This window comes from Crinia signifera, chromosome 6 (assembly GCF_055691185.1).
Source record: "Crinia signifera chromosome 6, ASM5569118v1, whole genome shotgun sequence".
In the NCBI taxonomy this organism is placed as follows: Eukaryota; Metazoa; Chordata; class Amphibia; order Anura; family Myobatrachidae; genus Crinia; species Crinia signifera.
The window spans coordinates 110,448,377-110,468,409 of NC_139222.1; the positions used below are offsets into that span (position 1 = coordinate 110,448,377).

Here is a 20,033-nt window from a genome sequence, read left to right on the forward strand (position 1 = left end):
AAATAGTTAATAACTAACATAGACCATATGTCTACTTTATGTTGCCATCATTATTTCAACCCCCTTTTCATTTTTTTGGACACTAGGAGGCTTCAAATATGACTAGCAAATTCTCAAATTTTCAAGAAAATTTCAAACACTGATTTTTTTAGGGACCAGTTCAGTTCTGATGTGACTTTGAGGGACTTGTATGTGAGACACCCCCATAAATGATGCCATTTCAAAAACTGCACCCCTCACAGTATTCAAAACAGCATTTTGGAAGTTTGTTAACCCTTTAGGTGTTTCACAGGAATTAAAACAAAGTGTAGGTGAAATTTCAAAATTTCTTTTTTTTTGCAGAGTTTCAATTTTAATACATTTTTCTAACAAATACAGTAGATTTTACTAGAGAAATGTGACTAAAAATTGATTCCCCCAATTCTTGTGTTTTCAAAAATATCCTATATGTGGCCCTAGTGTGCACGTTGACCAAACCACAGGCTTCATAATAGAAGGAGCACCTACTTGATTTTGGAGCCTCCTTTTTATGAGATTTTTTTTTAGGCACCATGTAGGTTTCTAGGCACCATAAGTGCTAAAAGTTAGGAACCTTCCCCACAAGTCACCCCATTTTGCAATCTACACCCCTCAGGGAATTCATCTAGGGGTATAGTGTACATTTCAAACCCCCAGGGGTTTCACCAATTTTGGTACAACTGGGATGTGAAAATGGAAAATTACATTTTTTTACACAAACATGCAGTTCTGGCTCAAAATTTTTCATTTTCACAAGGAATGAAGGAGACAAAGCACCCCAAAATCTGTGCCCCAATTTCTCCCGAGTACGGCAATGCCTCACATGTGACCAAAAAATACCAGTGGGGCGCATAGCAGGACTCAGAAGGGAAGGAGTGATTTTTGGATTTGGCAGCACAGATTTTGGTGGAATGAATGGTGGGTGCCATGTTGCATTAGCAAGACTCCCAAAGCACCAATACAGTGGAACCCCCCCACAAGTCACCCCATTTTGCAAAGTACACCCCTCAGGGAATTCATCTAGGGGTATAGTGTACATTTCAAACCCCCAGGGGTTTCACCAATTTTGATACAACTGGGATGTGAAAATGGAAAATTACATTTTTTTACACAAACATGCAGTTATGGCTCAAAATTTTTTATTTTCACAAGGAATGAAGGAGACAAAGCACCCCAAAATCTGTGCCCCAATTTCTCCCGAGTACGGAAATGCCTCACATGTGACCAAAAAATACCAGTTGGGTGCATGGCAGGACTCAGAAGGGAAGGAGTGATTTTTGGATTTTGCAGCACAGATTTTGGTGGAATGAATGGTGGGTGCTATGTTGCACCAATACAGTGGAACCCCCCCACAAGTCACCCCATTTTGCAAAGTACACCCCTCAGGGAATTCATCTAGGGGTATAGTGTACATTTCAAACCCCCAGGGGTTTCACCAATTTTGGTACAACTGGGATGTGAAAATGGAAAATTACATTTTTTTACACAAACATGCAGTTCTGGCTCAAAATTTTTCATTTTCACAAGGAATGAAGGAGACAAAGCACCCCAAAATCTGTGCCCCAATTTCTCCCGAGTACGGCAATGCCTCACATGTGACCAAAAAATACCAGTGGGGCGCATGGCAGGACTCAGAAGGGAAGGAGTGATTTTTGGATTTGGCAGCACAGATTTTGGTGGAATGAATGGTGGGTGCCATGTTGCATTAGCAAGACTCCCAAAGCACCAATACAGTGGAACCCCCCCACAAGTCACCCCATTTTGCAAAGTACACCCCTCAGGGAATTCATCTAGGGGTATAGTGTACATTTCAAACCCCCAGGGGTTTCACCAATTTTGGTACAACTGGGATGTGAAAATGGAAAATTACATTTTTTTACACAAACATGCAGTTCTGGCTCAAAATTTTTCATTTTCACAAGGAATGAAGGAGACAAAGCACCCCAAAATCTGTGCCCCAATTTCTCCCGAGTACGGCAATGCCTCACATGTGACCAAAAAATACCAGTGGGGCGCATGGCAGGACTCAGAAGGGAAGGAGTGATTTTTGGATTTGGCAGCACAGATTTTGGTGGAATGAATGGTGGGTGCCATGTTGCATTAGCAAGACTCCCAAAGCACCAATACAGTGGAACCCCCCCACAAGTCACCCCATTTTGCAAAGTACACCCCTCAGGGAATTCATCTAGGGGTATAGTGTACATTTCAAACCCCCAGGGGTTTCACCAATTTTGGTACAACTGGGATGTGAAAATGGAAAATTACATTTTTTTACACAAACATGCAGTTCTGGCTCAAAATTTTTCATTTTCACAAGGAATGAAGGAGACAAAGCACCCCAAAATCTGTGCCCCAATTTCTCCCGAGTACGGCAATGCCTCACATGTGACCAAAAAATACCAGTGGGGCGCATGGCAGGACTCAGAAGGGAAGGAGTGATTTTTGGATTTGGCAGCACAGATTTTGGTGGAATGAATGGTGGGTGCCATGTTGCATTAGCAAGACTCCCAAAGCACCAATACAGTGGAACCCCCCCACAAGTCACCCCATTTTGCAAAGTACACCCCTCAGGGAATTCATCTAGGGGTATAGTGTACATTTCAAACCCCCAGGGGTTTCACCAATTTTGGTACAACTGGGATGTGAAAATGGAAAATTACATTTTTTTACACAAACATGCAGTTCTGGCTCAAAATTTTTCATTTTCACAAGGAATGAAGGAGACAAAGCACCCCAAAATCTGTGCCCCAATTTCTCCCGAGTACGGCAATGCCTCACATGTGACCAAAAAATACCAGTGGGGCGCATGGCAGGACTCAGAAGGGAAGGAGTGATTTTTGGATTTGGCAGCACAGATTTTGGTGGAATGAATGGTGGGTGCCATGTTGCATTAGCAAGACTCCCAAAGCACCAATACAGTGGAACCCCCCCACAAGTCACCCCATTTTGCAAAGTACACCCCTCAGGGAATTCATCTAGGGGTATAGTGTACATTTCAAACCCCCAGGGGTTTCACCAATTTTGGTACAACTGGGATGTGAAAATGGAAAATTACATTTTTTTACACAAACATGCAGTTCTGGCTCAAAATTTTTCATTTTCACAAGGAATGAAGGAGACAAAGCACCCCAAAATCTGTGCCCCAATTTCTCCCGAGTACGGCAATGCCTCACATGTGACCAAAAAATACCAGTGGGGCGCATGGCAGGACTCAGAAGGGAAGGAGTGATTTTTGGATTTGGCAGCACAGATTTTGGTGGAATGAATGGTGGGTGCTATGTTGCATTACCAATACAGTGGAACCCCCCCACAAGTGACCCCATTTTGCAAACTACACCCCTCAGGGAATTCATCTAGGGGTATAGTGTACATTTCAAACCCCCAGGGGTTTCACCAATTTTGGTACAACTGGGCTGTGACAATGAAAAATTACATTTTTTTTACACAAAAATGCAGTTCTGGCTCAAAATTTTTCATTTTCACAAGGAATGAAGGAGACAAAGCACCCCAAAATCTGTGCCCCCATTTCTCCAGAGTACGGCAATGCCTCACATGTGACCAAAAAATACCAGTTGGGTGCATGGAAGGACTCAGAAGGGAAGGAGTGATTTTTGGATTTTGCAGCTCAGATTCTGGTGGAATGAATGGTGGGTGCTATGTGGCATTAGCAAGACCCCCGATGCACGGTGAAATGATGAACCTAGTAATCCATCGATGTGTGGTATATTTTGAAACACTCCTTTATACATAGGCCGGGTTTGTCGGGGCAAGTTTCACAGTGGAAAATAGTTTCCTTTCTTATTCCCTTTTTATAGCAAACTTTGCACCTTTTTTGTGTCCTTCCCTTTCTTGCAGTGGAGGGGATTTCGTTGGGAAAATGCTGCCCTGGTACAATACGGGGGCCAGTACTAGAAGTACTGGGGCCCTCTGCCTGCTGGTTCCCAAATATTAGGCCCTTTATGACTTCCTCTTGAAAGTGCATAAATGTCCCCCTCTGGCCGGTAGAACGGAATAGCACGTAAGCGTTATACAGTGCCATCTGGATGATATACACGGCCACCTTCTTGTACCAGATATTTGTTTTCCGCAGGGCACTGTACGGCTTCAGTACCTGATCTGAAAGATCCACTCCGCCCATGTACTTATTGTAATCTAGGATACAATTTGGTTTGGAGGTGTGGGTACTGGTACCTCGTACAGGGATGGAGGTGGTACTGTCTCCATGAATTGTTGTCAGTATAAGGACATCCCTCTTGTCCTTATATTTGACCAACAACATATTTTCGGTGCATATTCCCCTGCTTTCACCCCTTCTCATTACTTGGGCAATGTGTGTTTTGGGGAGGCCTCTTTGGTTCTTGCGCACAGTACCGCAAGCTGCTGTACCTCTTGAACCAAGGGCCTTAAACAGGGGGATGCTGGTGTAAAAGTTATCCACATAGAGGTGATAACCCTTATCCAGGAAGGGGTGCACTAAATCCCAGACAATTTTGCCACTAACACCTACGAGGGAGGGGGGGCATTCTGGCGGTTCAATTCTTGAATCCTTCCCTTCATATACCCTAAACCTGTGGGTGTACCCTGTGGTGCTTTCACACAGCTTATACATTTTTATGCCATACCTTGCCCTCTTACTGGGAAGGTACTGGCGGAATTTAACCCTTCCTTTAAAATGTATAAGGGACTCGTCAATACAAATAAATTTTTCAGGGATGTATAGCTCTGCAAATTTGGCACTGAAATAATCAATGACCGGCCTGACTTTGAATAGCCGGTCAAAGGTGGGATCATCTCTGGGTGGGCACTGTGCATTATCGGTGTAATGTATAAATTTATGGATTGCCTCAAAACGAGTCCGGGTCATGGCCATACGGTAAAATGGGGTGCTGTACAGAACATCTGTACTCCAATATTGCCTAATTTGTGGCTTTTTTACTATGCCCATATGAAACACCAGACCCCAAAACGCCATCATCTCTACTGCATCTACAGGGGTCCACCTAGCAAATGATGACGTGGGGTTTTGAGCAATAAACTGCTGGGCATATAAATTAGTTTGGTCCACCATTAAATTTATAAAATCATCAGAGAAAAATAATTTGAAAAAGTCAATTTCTCTGAGACCTGTGGAATCAAATTGGATTCCTGGCATGGCCAAAAACTCAGGAACCTGGGGCTCAAAATTGTCTGGTGGTGGGGTCCATACGAGATCAATTATTGGGGGGGGGGGGGTCTCAGCTGCTCTACGGGGGCGTCTTTGAGGGGGTCCCTCATCACCAGAGGAGGAAGAGGAGCTTAAGACGAATCCTTCAAATTCCCCGCTTGCCTCACTGGCTGTGTCAGAATCAGAGGCAAGCATGGCATATGCCTCCTCCACTGAATACATTCTTCTGGATGACTGGGATGACATTTGGGATGACATTTTTATTTTTGTGTTACTGGTAGTGAAATGTTTCAACACGTGTATAGTGTAGGGGGAGGTACAAACTTTATTTCAACCCGGGAGGTATGTAGTGTGTTGTGTGTATGTAGTGCAGAACAAAAAAAATACTTTATACAAAAAAAAAAAAAAATGAAGGGGTTAAAAAAAAAAAAAATTGAAGGGGTTAAAAAAAAAAAAAAAATTGAAGGGGTTAAAAAAAAAAAAAAAAAAAGGTCCTGCGCCAAAAATTGAGCACAGATGTTGGTCAGTAACGTCTGTCACTGAACAGCGCTCAAAGGCAACAGGAATTTGATCAAAAAAAAAAAAATAGATCAACCCTGTGCCGAAAAAAGCTGATCAGTGATGTACGTCACTGATCAGCGCACAGTGGCCACAGGACACCCACAAAATCACAGTGTGTGTAAAAAAAAAATTTAAAAAAGACCACACAGCACCCACAAAAAAAAAAAAAAAAGGTGATCAGTGATGCGACACTGATTACCAGTGAGGGGCAGCAGGTGCACAACCTTTGGTGCAACTGGCAGCAACTGACAGGTATATATAAAAAAAAAAAACCTCTGCACCCCCAAAAAGTTGCTGATCACCTCAGATATAGTGATCAGCACAAAAGGCAGGGGTAGCAGACACAAAATATACACTCTCTATCACTCTCTGTCACTATCTCTCTCTATCTCTCACTATCTATCACTATCTATCACTATCTATCACTATCTATCACACTGCAGCAGCAGCACTGACAGTTATATGTATAAAAAAAAACCTGCACCCCCAAAAAGGGGGGGTAGCAGACACAAAATATACACTCTCTATCACTCTCTGTCACTATCTCTCTCTATCTCTCTATCTCTCACTATCTATCACTATCTATCACTATGACACTGCAGCAGCAGCACTGACAGTTATATATATAAAAAAAAACCTGCACCCCCAAAAAAGGGGGGGTAGCAGACACAAATCTCTCTATCTCTCACTATCTATTACTATCTATCACTATCTCTCACTATCTATCACTATCTATCACTATGACACTGCAGCAGCAGCGACAGTTATTTATATATAAAAAACCCCTGCACCCCCAAAAAGGGGGGGTAGCAGACACAAAATATAGCTCTCTCTGTCACTATCTCTCTATCTCTCTCTATCTCTCTCTCTCTATCTCTCTATCTCTCTATCACACTGCAGCAGCAGCAGGAAGTTCCAAGAAGTCAGATCCAGGAAGCGTCCAGCACGCTACAAGCAGTGATCAGGTAATCAGGTAAGGTATTTGCAAGGATCAGGTAAGTATGAGCAAGGATCAGGTCAGTATAACGGCAGATAGGCACGGTGACCGCTCTGCACGCTACTCCAGACCGGAATGGCGTCTGCAGCGCAGTCACCGGTAGTTTAAATGTCGCGCCTTGGCTGTGATTGGTCCGTGGGTCCCACGGACCAATCACAGCCTTGGGGGCAGGTGGGGTGAGGGTGGGGTGAGGTGTCATCGTCACCGATGACCCCCTCATGCCCCCTGACGCCCGGCGGTGATTGACACCTGTGTTACCAAGCGTCCGATTCGCTGGTAACACAGGAAAACGCTGTGAATGGCTGTTCACACTGAACAGCCAATCACAGCGATCGCCGACGGGGGGGCGACATCGCAGCCCCCCCTGGGCATGCAGGGACATGTCTGCTGTCAGGGACAGCAGACATCGTCCCTCTGTCACTGCGTCTCGAGACGCAGTGACAGTTTAAAGTCATGACGTATATATACGTCATGTGTCGGGAAGTACATCCCGGCCATGACGTATATATACGTCAAATGTCGTGAAGGGGTTAAAATAATCTGCATTTAATAGCTCCCACAAAAGTGTAGAAGTTAGGATACATACAGTACTGTATCTAATTATTTAAATGGCATATGCAACAACCATGATAATGTGTGCATCCTATATCCATTTCTCTGGTTGTTACCTGGTCCTCTTCTCCACCACCTTCTTCGTCATACTTCAGTATATTGTCCCGCACATCATCCTCAGGGTCAATTAGCAACTGTTTTGTGTGTCTTTCCTTTTCTCTGCGCTTCATCCACATAACAAACAGCAGAACCATGGCTGAAAGAATAAAATACCAGTCCTGTTATTGCCTGATTCAGAATCACATGCCTACATCATACTCTTTGTGACTTAGTGGCGGCTCCAGGGGTAGGGCACCACAGTCCAAACAGGAGCCATACCAACTGCCAGTGAGTCCCCATTTCAGAGCCTTCACTGCTCGAATGTATAACTACAGAAGAGTTTATTGGATGACGCAAGGTTTAGGGTATATAAATGTAAGAGGCAAGCCTGTGCGCCTGTGACAGTTTGTGGTCTATAATAAAATATGCATAAGCAGTAATTCTACTCTATGATGAAGGGATGATAATTCTTTTTGTTGTTTCTTTAAAACCAAAACAAAATTTGGTATCACAAAAAGTTTGAATCAAAAACAGCTTTCAGAAGAACTCCACATCAGCTAACAATGAAATAACCGCTCTCCATTACCCTTCAAACAGAATTAACTTCATGTCATGCTCAGCTCCTCTATTTTAAATAACCATGAAAGTTAAACATATGCAGAAGTAACAAAACACAGGCTCTGATTGTACTCTGTTGCATTTCATGCTAATGACTCCCCTTGATTATGGTCACCTTGCTCCCAGTGATGAGTGATTGGAATTATTTTGGGTGTAAACCATAACATCATGACATTGTGAGCTCTGGCAAGGAGAAAAATGTGTTCATGGTGCACTCCAGAAGGTAAACTATGGGCCATACAGAATATCCCAGGAGGATACAGGGATTTTTTTTTAATTAACATCTGGTTTAGCGGCAGTGCTGGGTAGGGGAAAGGATTATAGACAATTGAAGGTGAAGTATTGATCAGAAAAACACAGTAAGAGAAGCAAAGGTGGAGTATTGGTTAGAACAATCTTAAGGTACAGTATAGTTTTTTAAAAGTGTATTGGTTAGAAGAAGAAACTAGAGACGAGGGAAGATGGAGTACTGGTTACAACAATGGATTAAAGACAAGTGAAGATGGAGTACTGGTTAGAAGAAGAGATTAGAGACAAGGGAAAATGGAGTACTGGTTATAACAATGGATTAAAGACAAGTAAAGATGGAGTACTGGTTAGAAGAAGAGATTAGAGACAAGGGATGATAAAGTACTGGTTACAACAATGGATTAAAGATAAGTGAAGATGGAGTACTGGTTAGAAGAAGAGATTAGAGACAAGTGAGGGTACAGTAATAGCTTGAAGTATAGATTAAAGAGAAGTTAAAGTGAAGTACTAGTTAGAATATTAGATACAACCAGTGGTAGGGCTGTAGCACAGTCCAAAATTCAAATAGGGGAGCAACATCAACTACCAGTAACTCCTGGATAGGGATGTTTGGCAGTTGGTGTGGTTCCCCTATTTAAATTTTGGACTGTGCTCCGGAGTCGCTGATGAATACAACATAAATTAAAATGGATTATTGATTAGAAGAACAGATTGGATACAAGTAAAGGCAGAATATAAAGTCTAAGAATAGATTACAGCAGTGGTTCCCAAACTTGGCCCTCAGGACCCCACATGGTTTTCCATGTCACCTGATTAAATTAAATTGTAGCAGTTGGTGATACACAGTTCTGCTGCCGGGTGAGCTGGAAAACATGAACTGTGTGGGATCCTTTATGACAGAGTTTGGGAACCTGTGGATCAGAGATAAATTAATGTAAATATTGGTTAGAAGAATAGAAAATACTCAAGTCAAGATGGATTATTAGTTAGAAAAATGGATTAGTGACAAGAGATGGTAGAGTGTCAGCTCTAAGAATAGATTAGAGAGAAGTGAAGGCAAAGTATTGGTTAAAGTAATATAAAAGAGAAGAATATAAAAGAGGAGTTTTAGTTAAAATAATGTTTTAGTAAGAAATGAAGGAAGAGTATTGGTTATAAAAATATATTAGTGACCAGTGATGATTTGTTAAAATAATGCATTACTTGCAAATGGTGCTCCAGCCAATCAACTCTTAACTGTCATGTGTTTTTAAAGTTTAAAAAATCTGGGTTGTGATAAGTTTGCCCCTTAGAGGGAGAGCTGAAGGTGGAGTATTTGGTTAGAGTGAAGGAAGGTGGAGTATTGCTTAGTGAGAAGCATGGATAAAGTATTGGTTAGAGCAGGCATGTCCAAACTGCGGCCCTCCCGCTGTTTTGAAACTACACATCCCAGCATGCCTTGCCATAGTTTTAGCATTTACTAATAGCTAAACTGTGGCAAGGCATGATGGAACTTGCAGTTTCACAACAGCTGGAGGGCCATAGGCCCTTATTCAGATCTGATTGAAGTACAAATTTGTTCTCAAAATTGGCAAAACCATGTGCACTGCAGGTGGGGCAGATGTAACATGTGCAGAGAGAAACTGAAATCTAAATTTACCCTGGACAGAAACAAAATAACTCACAAATGTAACTCTCTCTATACATGTTACATCTGCCCCACCTGCAGTGCACATGGTTTTGCCCATTTTGAGAAAAAATTTGTACTGCGATCAGATCTGAATAAGGGCCATAGTTTGGACATTGCTGGGTTAGAGAGAAGTGTAGATGGAGTATTTGTTAGATAGAAGCAAAAGAGGAGTATTGGATAGAAAGAAGCGAAGGTGGAATATGGTTAAAAAGAAGTGAAGGTGGAGTATTAGATAGAGAGAAGTGAAGGTGGAGCATATATTATAAAAGCATGAAAGGTGTGACAGCGCTGATAAAACACCAGGAACTCTTTCCTCACCTTGACAGCTTGCCATCCAACTTAAGGACATCTCCGAAAGAACAGGAGATTCCATCCCTTGCTGCGGAAAAAGTATTGAGGTACCTTGGTAACATCACCAATAACCCCTAACGGGACATTTATAACAGGGTTCAATAGGTACGGATTCAAAGTGCACTGCTCTAATTTCCCCAATTTTGATCCTATGGGTGATTCTAATATGCATATATATGCCATGTTTTTATTCAGTTGTATATTTAAGTCTTTTTATTAAATCATACTGTGAATTTTCTTCAAACATCTTGTGTATTATCAACGCTGTCACACGTTTCTTGCTTTTGTACTTCACATGAATGTGGGAGTTACTACCCCCAGTATACTGTAATAGCAGCTATTTGACACTGCAGCTTCATCACTTGATATATTTCCCCAGAGTATTGATTAGAAAAAAGTGAAAATGTGGCACTGATTGGCAGAAGGTATTCGAGATGTGAATGCGAAAAAATAATGTGAGAATGGACTGGAGATACTGTAAATTAAGATGTAGCACAGTTCCTAAGTAAATGCATAGCACAACACCTCTACTATGTAAGCTATTGCGAGCAGAACACTCTCTTCCTCTTTGGCAATAATAAAATGCCCATTTCACCTAATTACCGGGTTCATGCCAGGTTGTTGCCGGTTTGACCCAGTAATAGGTGTGATCTGAAAGGACTAACCGGGTTCAGCAAACTGGCAGTAGCCTGGCATTACGAACCGATAAAAAAGCAGGGTTCTTACTGGTTCGTTGCCGGGTTGCTGTGCAGTGTGAACCGGTTCCCATTCACACTGATGTAGGAGGCAGTACGCCCCACACCCCCATGACATCGGATGAAGGGGTCAGAGAGAGCAAAATGTAGGGTCACTTCGGAACTTAAATGAGTCCCTGTGCGACCCTGTATTTTGCAATCTGAAATTGGTATTAGTAATTTCTTGATTTGATTGTGTATCTGCAAATTGTGCTCTTGTATGTAACTCTGTCTGTGGACCTTTGTACTTTGTACTGTGCGGTGGTTTAAAATGGTTTAAAGAATAATCAGGGTTTAATGTTAGTTGGGAGAATGCATTAGACATTACATTAAAGTGCAATATAGATTTGATCAAAATCAAGTTCTCTGCTGGTAAGAAGACTACATTAAGGGAAGATCAATATTGTCTTCTAATTTGTCACTTTACAACAGCCGCCACCACCACATTCAGCGTATCATCTGAGGATGCTGAGGGTTATGAAAAGTAGTGAAGGATTATTGACCAGTGGTCTAATGCAGTAAGATAAACTCACACAACAGGATGATGATACAGATGAGGATGGAGATAATCGCTCCTGTGCCCAGTCTGGTTGCAGCTACTGCTCCAATAGTTGTACAGTCTCCATTCTCATCACAGGGACAGACCTTCACTCTGATAATTGATGTGTTGTAAAGAGGAGGATTTCCAGAGTCTGCCACAATGATAGGCACCTCATATACACCAGACTCCAAATAGCCGATCTGCAGACTGAGGCGTGCGTAATTACCTGAAAAGACCACAGGGTGGTGCCATGACAACACAAATATCATCGCTTGTAAAAATACAGTATATCAATAGCTACATGTACCATATCTGGCTATTGTTTCAGAATTTGTTTCAGCTTCAAATAGTAACAAAGGTTTTTCAGATGGAACCTAAATTGTTTCTTGCAACACACCATTTAATTTGTAATTAATAATGAACTTCTCTTCATGAACTATAACCGTTGTCTGCAAATGAAATATTATTGGCAATATAGATTTGATAAATTGGGCATGTATCATAACATCTCCATACAATTAAATGTGAACTCCACTTAACATTAAGGGGCAGATTTAACAAGTCATATTCTTGTTTATCACTTATTACTAATGTTTAATAGTGCTCAATAAGCTCCTAACTGCAATTTTTCAAACACATGACAATCTGGGGCTGATTGGATGGAGCACCATTTATCATTTGTGTGATAACAAGAATACAATCCATTGTTAAATCTGCCCCCAAGTATTCATTTTATGGCATCGTTATCTATTGTTTTTATTTCTTGGTAATACACAATAGGTTATAAGAACAAACCCCATAACACATAGGGGGCTATTTTGGTTCACTCTTTCTGACAAAAGCCTTCTTAGATGGACAAAACCATGTGCACTGCAGGTGGGGCAGATGTTACTTGTGCAGAGAGAATTAGATTTGGGTGGGGTTTTACTTCAAAGTGAGATCTATATTGCAGTGTAAAAATAAAACAGTCAGTATTTACCCTGCACAGAACCAAAATAACTCACCAAAATCTAACTCTCTCTGCACATTTTACATATGCCCCCCTGCAGTGCACATGGTTTTGTCCATCTAAGAAGAATTTTGTCGTAAAAAGTGAACATCGTAAAGCTCTCAGCTCAGTTTACTTACTGCTTGTGTGCTGCTGCCATGAAAAAAAACAGCAAAAAAAAACAAAAAAACCCGCTTTGTGGTACAAAAAATAATCTAAAGTGTGTAAGCATGACACTAGTTATCTGTTGCATCGGGAACAAAGTCAAGTGGTCTCATGCAATACGGAAACACACATGCAATACGGAAACACACTTAGGTAACAAGAACACATCTGTAGTCACCCAGTACAGGCAGTACATGTATAATTACCAGGTACACTGGAATACCAAAATGATTAACTTACAGTACTCTACTTAAAAGTTTTAAACATTTCTTAAATTTGGCTTTATGAGTGATGGGTCAAAGGTAGCCATTTTGCGGGCTGTGCTAGTATTTATTGGAATGCAATCAAAATGGCTGTCTGGCATCCCCAGAGCTTATGTATTAACACTGCCTTTAAGATGCAGCATTTACACTGAACCATGGCAGCCAATCAATAAGTAGGGTTTCACTGCATAATGCAAGTTTGACAATAAAAGCAATGCCTCATTGGTTGCTTACTGCAATGCTTATATCCACTTAAATGATGTGTTAGTAAATGAGTAATAATCTGTATAGATGATACAGTAGGTTTGTTTTTGATGGCTGCCTGTCAGCCTACACTTAAAGCCACATTGTTTGACTACTGGTAGGTAATCTCTATGTATCATTAATCCTACTGTCCTCCATACCATTTATCCTGGTAATCGTCCAGTTCCTTCTAATGGAGGAGGGCACAGTTGGTAGCTCAAACACAAAGGGATCACCACTGGGTTTGCGGTCCATGTCTGTAGCTGTGACATTGATGCCATGGGAATTGAACCTCTCACAGATCTGGGACTCTTTGGGAAGGAGCTCAGGTGCATTGTCATTAATATCTATCAGCTGGATCTGCAATGTACCAGTGCCACTGGCAGGGGGAACTCCTGTGGGTGATAAGAAAATATAGGCTTTACCTCGGCTTGTTGAGTTCAGGACACACATGACTTTATTAATTTACTATATCACACTTATGTCAATAATCACATAAAACTTGACTACTTTTGCAGGAAACATTTCGTCTTTACTAGAACCCCCTTCAAATATTTAAGATGTCAGCCTGTATCAAGCTGCAGTTAAGAAATTCTCGTGGTATTATTATACAGCCTAGAGCACATCCCAGTTTCCCAACAAGAAAATGCACTCTGACATTGTCCATGAGACAATACCAGAATAAATGGGCTTATTTCAAAAGTATTTGCCCATGCTGACCAGTTAAATACCCTGTTTGTCATATACTGTATATTATGCATCAAATATTCCTCTTTATTTTGAAGTTGCCAGTTTGGTTGTACACTAAATGAATCTTACTGTAGATATGGGTGTGATACAGTACACCGATGGTCGGGATTCTGACAATCATTAGCTGGACGTCGTAATCCCGACTGCTGGGACAGCGGGGCGAGTGCAACAAAGTCCCTTGCAGGCACAGTGGCTCGCTGGACTCGCCACCTATACTATTCTTCCTCTATGGGGGTCGTAGACCCCCACGAGGGAGAATAGCCACTGCCCATCTGTAAGAGTTTTAACAGTCGGGATTCCGGCATCAGCGTAATGACTGTCGGAATCCCGGCACCCGTAGATTAAGCTGAGCCTTATTCATTACCAGACCCCCTATGAAGCAGTATCACCAGCACACTGCACAACTGACAAGCTAAGAGAAATGTGCCGTATCATCCAATGAGCACAGTGCTCTGCTACAGCCAGGAATGCTGTATATACCTGTGCTTTCAATCAAATTATTTAAGAAAGGCCACTTAAGTATGATAATTGTAAGTAGCAGGGCAGCTCATATAAGACACAGGTTCTCAAACTCAGTCCTCAGGACCCCACACAGTGCATGTTTTGCAGTTCTCCTCACAGAATCACAAGTAAAATAATTAGCTGGGTGACCTGGAAAACGTGAACTGTGTGGGGTCCTGAGGATCAAGTTTGAGAACCTCTTGTATAAGGCAAAGTTCAATATATAAAGTTGTCAACCTTATGTGCAACTACACAATACACTACTTTATATAGGGTATGGATTATAACAGTGGTCAGGGAACTCGGTCCTCATTACCCCACACAGTGCATGTTTTGCTGGTAACCCAGCAGGTGCACAGGTGTACTAATTACTCACAGACACATTTTATAAGGTCCGCAGGTGGAGTTAATTATTTCACTTGTGATTCTGTGAGGAGACCTGCAAAACATGCACTGCGTGGGGTAATGAGGACCGAGTTCTCTGACCACTGGATTATAGGATAGACAGTGTCAAGGTGTAGGCTGTGTGGGAATTTCTGCAAGTCTGCCATATTTTTAAAGCGCCAATCATTCAAAACCGAAAGCTCAATCAGAAATCAAGCATTATCTTCATTGTGCATCACTGCATCAGCCATGCAGTATATATGAGTATACGTTGACGTCTGCCCCAGTCGCAATTATATGAACATGTAATTCCAGTACTCAGCCTATGTGCTCCTGCCCCTTCAATAGCCCTTAAACATATGAAGGTTAATTACTATAAACCTAACAACTATTAGACACAGAAAAAATACAGTTCTCAGCACTGGACAAACAAACAATATGTACTTGGACAATTTGAGAAATGAGAAACTCTGTAACAGGCAATGAAAGTATTACAGGCCTGCCAACTTGAATGTATTTGTTCCTGCTGGTGACCAAACTCACTTGTCACCATCCCAAATTGTGAGTGACAAAATGGGATTATGCAGATTGATAGGTCTGGCTTTACCAAACTGAAGTTCTCACCATTGTCGGTGGCTAGAAATTTGGCCTCATAGATGTCATCTTTAACATAGGGGGATTCACGATCCAAAATGGCGATAGTAAACACCTGGCCATTTGTGGCATTGATAGTGAGCCAGTTTGCCGGGTCATACAGCTTGGTGTATCTGAAGAGGAAGAAAGGAGAAATATAATACAGCGTGATAAAGGACAGTACAATTCAGGACTCTGCTGGGTTACTGTCACAAACCAAAAGGCTCCATTTAAAACAACTTATGCTGCTAAATGTGAGCCGTGCTTTCTGCTGTTCTGTGCCTAGGGGAAGACATTGGTCAATGCAAAGTGGTTTTTCTCCTGCAACAATTGAATTTGAGCCTCTTTGGACTCTGTCCAACATTTTAAACTGAGATGGAGCCAGCCTGAACTGCTCGGCTTTCAAAACTTCAGACCTTCACACTCACAGACTCCCAAACTCATTAAAACAACTCATGATTACAGATGGAACCAATTTTCTTCTAAGATTGTCCAGAACAGGTACATTTAAATCTTTAGTTTCAACATAAATAAGCTTAGGCACTCTGTGTATTGCACATTACCTCCCGAGAATGGATAGAGATAGAAATAGGGACAAGGGGTCTATCCACTTTCTACAATGTATTTACTGTAGCTGATTCATCAAGCAGATTACACATTCTGTCATCTCTTTATAAACTAGTCATTTCAGTGAATCCTAAATAGATATTTGCACACATATACAAACATTACATAAATTGTAGGTGTTGTTGTGTGCCTGTGGGAGGAGGGGGGGGGGGGTAGTTATCACAGCTCAATGAGAGATAAAATTGTGAGATTAAGGGCCTTATTCTAGTTCACTCTTTCTGACAAAATCCTTCTTAGATGGACAAAACCATGTGCACTGCAGGGGGCAGATGTAAAATGTGCAGAGAGAATTAGTTTTGGGTGAGTCATTTTGTTTCTGTGCAGGGAAAATACTGGCTGCTTTATTTTTACACTGCAATATAGATCTCACTTTGAAGTAAAACCCCACCCAAATCTAATTCTCTCTGCACAAGTAACATCTGCCCCACCTGCAGTGCACATGGTTTTGTCCATCTAAGAAGGATTTTGTCAGAAAGAGTGAACTAGAATAAGGCCCTAAGTGCCTACTACCCAATAAGATTCTAATTAACAATTTACAAATAGTGGGGGTTATTCAATCTGGCACTCGCCTATTCAATGCTGCCGTTACTGACAGCATTAAAGGCAGTCACAGTTGATTCTTTTTAAAGTCGGATCTGTTTTGACAGAAACAGCTGCTGATTGAAGAACAGCTGTTTTTTGACAATCTGCAACCGTTTTCGTCTTCCTCGGATTTTCAAATTCTGACTGTCAAATTACTGTCGGAACGTTCCAACAGTCGGAAACCCGGATTGAATATGCCCCTGTGTTTGAAAAATGACAGTTAGGAATGGATTTGGTTGGTACTTTATTTCTCACAATTTTATTTCTTGCCAAGCATTCATAAATACCAACGATAGACACCAGAGTTCTTTGTAAAGCATGAAACCAAATCAATTCAACATTAGTCATTTCCACACCTAATAGAATACTGTAAGAAATTATAATAAATCAACATTGTAAAGGTTGCATTTCTCTAATCAATTAGGCCATAGATGCAAAGGCATAACTACCACTGGTGCAAGGGGTGCAACTGCTATGGGGCCCAGAGCTGAAGGGGGCCCATCTTTACAGTCTAAGGTATATGTGCTATATTCATTTATTACCAACAGTTGCTAAATAGGGGGCCCATACAAACTTTTGCTATGGGGCCTATGAATGTCTAGTTACGCCTCTGCATAGATGTCAATAATATTTAAGATTAGCATATTGGCAAATTATGATGGTATTGCTCGGAGATCTATATTAATTATTGTTCATGAAAAATTTCAATCCATATAGGGCATGATAGCAAGAAATATGAGCAGATTCTTTAATAACAATATACTATAGCTCAGTACGAGCTGGCAGCATATTCTGTTGAATCCAAGAAGACTGGACAGACCAGGAAATGTGATGCCCTTATTGTGCAGTGGTACATCCAGGGCTATTTTTCTGCAGGCTCCAGCAGGAACTGAGGCCCTTATTCTAGTTCACTCTTTCTGACAAAATATTTCTTAGATGGACAAAACCATGTGCACTGCAGGTGAGGCAGGTGTAAAACCCCACCCAAATCTAATTATCTCTGCACAAGTAACACCTGCCTCACCTGCAGTGCACATGGTTTTGTCCATCTAAGAAATATTTAGTCATAAAGAGTGAACTAGAGTAAGGGCCACAGTTCCTGCTGGAGCCTGCAGAAAAATAGCCCTGGGTACATCATATACCAGGGCTATCATATACCTTATCAAACAACACATATTGGTGTCACCCTGAGCAGCATATATCACTGCATTGTAGGAATGATGTATGTGCATCTAATCAGAGGCATAGACTTCTGCAGTTCCGCATACAACTACAAAGATATGCTATATTTTGACACAGGCAAGACTTAGACTAAGCACCCTATAGGGTACGGTCCCCATACTCACTTATGTACTATTTACTCTTCAGGTTCACAATTTTTCAAGCATGCCAAACCAATTTCATGACTGTCAGGCTTTCAAAAGCAAATAATAATAGGGATAGGGCCAAGTGTTTGAGATCTTAAACCACCACAGCTTGTCACAGTTTTGGAACGACATTATGGAACAAAGAAATTCTTGAATGTCTAAGTCTTCATTACATGTCCAAAAGTGATAGTAAGGAGCCTCCATGAGTAAATACATCCCTTTCTCAGTCAGCCAGCCTGTCCCCAGAGTGAAATGTTTAAAACATAGAATGATTTTAAAAATGTCACATGAGAGTTGTGGAAAATTGGGTTTACTCCAGCTGCACTCTGCGTAACATATTAGAGAAAAAACTCCATTGAAAATGGGAATTCTTGGACAGAATCAACTCTTCCCTCGCTGCCTTCTTCAGTTGACCCCTTTTAGCCCCCCTTGCAGAGACTCTATTAGAACAGCAAGGTAGTATGGCCGCCTGCTGAGTCTCTGCACCCTGACACAGATTAACAATGTTCTGGAATCGGAGACGCAGGCCTGGCGGGCCTTTCCCGCTTGTCATTCTGATATAAAGGTCATCACTCTGAAGACCCGGAGGATATCATTAGAACAAAGTCACTGGGACAGTGTACGTTAATAAATATAATAATGCCCAAGCCGACTGCTCTGTGACCCTGCTACAATCGCTCAGGTAATTTGTGACCATAAAGGCTTTCGTTCTAGTTGACAGGAAACACTCCCAGTGCTGTCCAATGACCACATTGCTCCCTAATGGAATTTATTTATTTTTACAGATTTAAATTAGGTTTTAAGTGTGGAATGGAGATACTGGAGTCGCTGCAACCATATTAAGGCAAAGAGACTTAAGCAGCCCATACACGTCCCGATGCTGGCGTGCGTTGTGGGCTGCAATAGCAGGGATCACATTGCATTGCATTGCATGTGCATGCGTTGTGCATGCAATGCAATGCAATTTGATGAAACCTAAGTACAAAAAGTATGTGCAAGCACATACTTTTTGTACCGTGGGATGAGGTGCGCGGGAGCGCACACCTCAAAGCACACATCGTCTCAGCACGCTTAGCAGCGTGTATGGGCAGCTTACAAACTAGATTTGATGTGATGTCAATTGTTTCTTGATATAAGCTGTTAGATTATAATAATCAGTAATAACAAGATCAATTAAAATAAATATTGACGTTTAATGCCATTGACCTTCATCATGACTTCTCACATGAGATAAATAATGTTAATACTATAATAGCCTACTGTGCAGCGGCATATCTATTATGGGGACAGGGTGAGTAGTACACATGGGCCCATGGGTGCTCGCAGTGCACACCCTACTCCCAGGCCTGACCGTTGTGCATGCTCCCTATGCTTCTCACGTTAGTAATGTAGTAGTCTATGTACTAATCCTTGTAGAGAGATAAAGTGGACAGAGGTAAAGTACCAACCAACTCCTAACTGTTACAGGCTGGCACATCCTTGCACTTAACCCTTTCAAGTCCAAAGTCTAGTCAGGCTCAACAGCCCTAGGGCTAGTAGCAGATCCACTGTTTAGCCACTTTAAAATAACAACATTAACATTGTTTAACATTCAATGTAGACCATTTTTTATTTAAAAAAATGTATAATTCAGTTAAACATTTAAACCAAATTGTAAAAACAAAATTTGTATTCAAAATGTTAAAGGATGTAGCTCCTGAAGCTGCAGTACATCAGTGGTTACATACATCCTTATGGGAAGGAATGCAGACAGTAAGTACTGAAAGGACAACAAGTGTTTTCTGTAATTATAGCTATTACATCTCCTTTACCAAGGTTATATCTATATATTTATAGGCCCCATAGAAAGAGATTGTAAGGAACCTTATGTTCCAACCAGTGGTAATAAATATATATATAAAATGTAACTTACACAAAGATTGCCCCCCTTCACCTCTGGGTTCCGTAGCAGCTACAACCTCTGCACCTGTGGTAACT

At 41.4% G+C, this 20,033-nt stretch overlaps 1 protein-coding gene across 2 annotated transcripts in view; it reads right to left on the reverse strand.

Annotated features, from left to right (window-relative positions):
- CDH4 (cadherin 4) overlaps positions 1-20,033 on the reverse strand; it is a 724,604-nt gene that overhangs the window by 15,590 nt on the left and 688,981 nt on the right. For both annotated transcript variants that reach the window (XM_083146826.1, XM_083146825.1), the window contains exons 11-14: positions 15,472-15,614; positions 13,374-13,607; positions 11,546-11,779; positions 7,409-7,548 (exon numbers count right to left, since the gene is read on the reverse strand). In XM_083146826.1, coding sequence (XP_083002952.1) covers positions 7,409-7,548; positions 11,546-11,779; positions 13,374-13,607; positions 15,472-15,614 — 751 coding nt within the window. The remainder of the gene's footprint in view (positions 1-7,408; positions 7,549-11,545; positions 11,780-13,373; positions 13,608-15,471; positions 15,615-20,033) is intronic.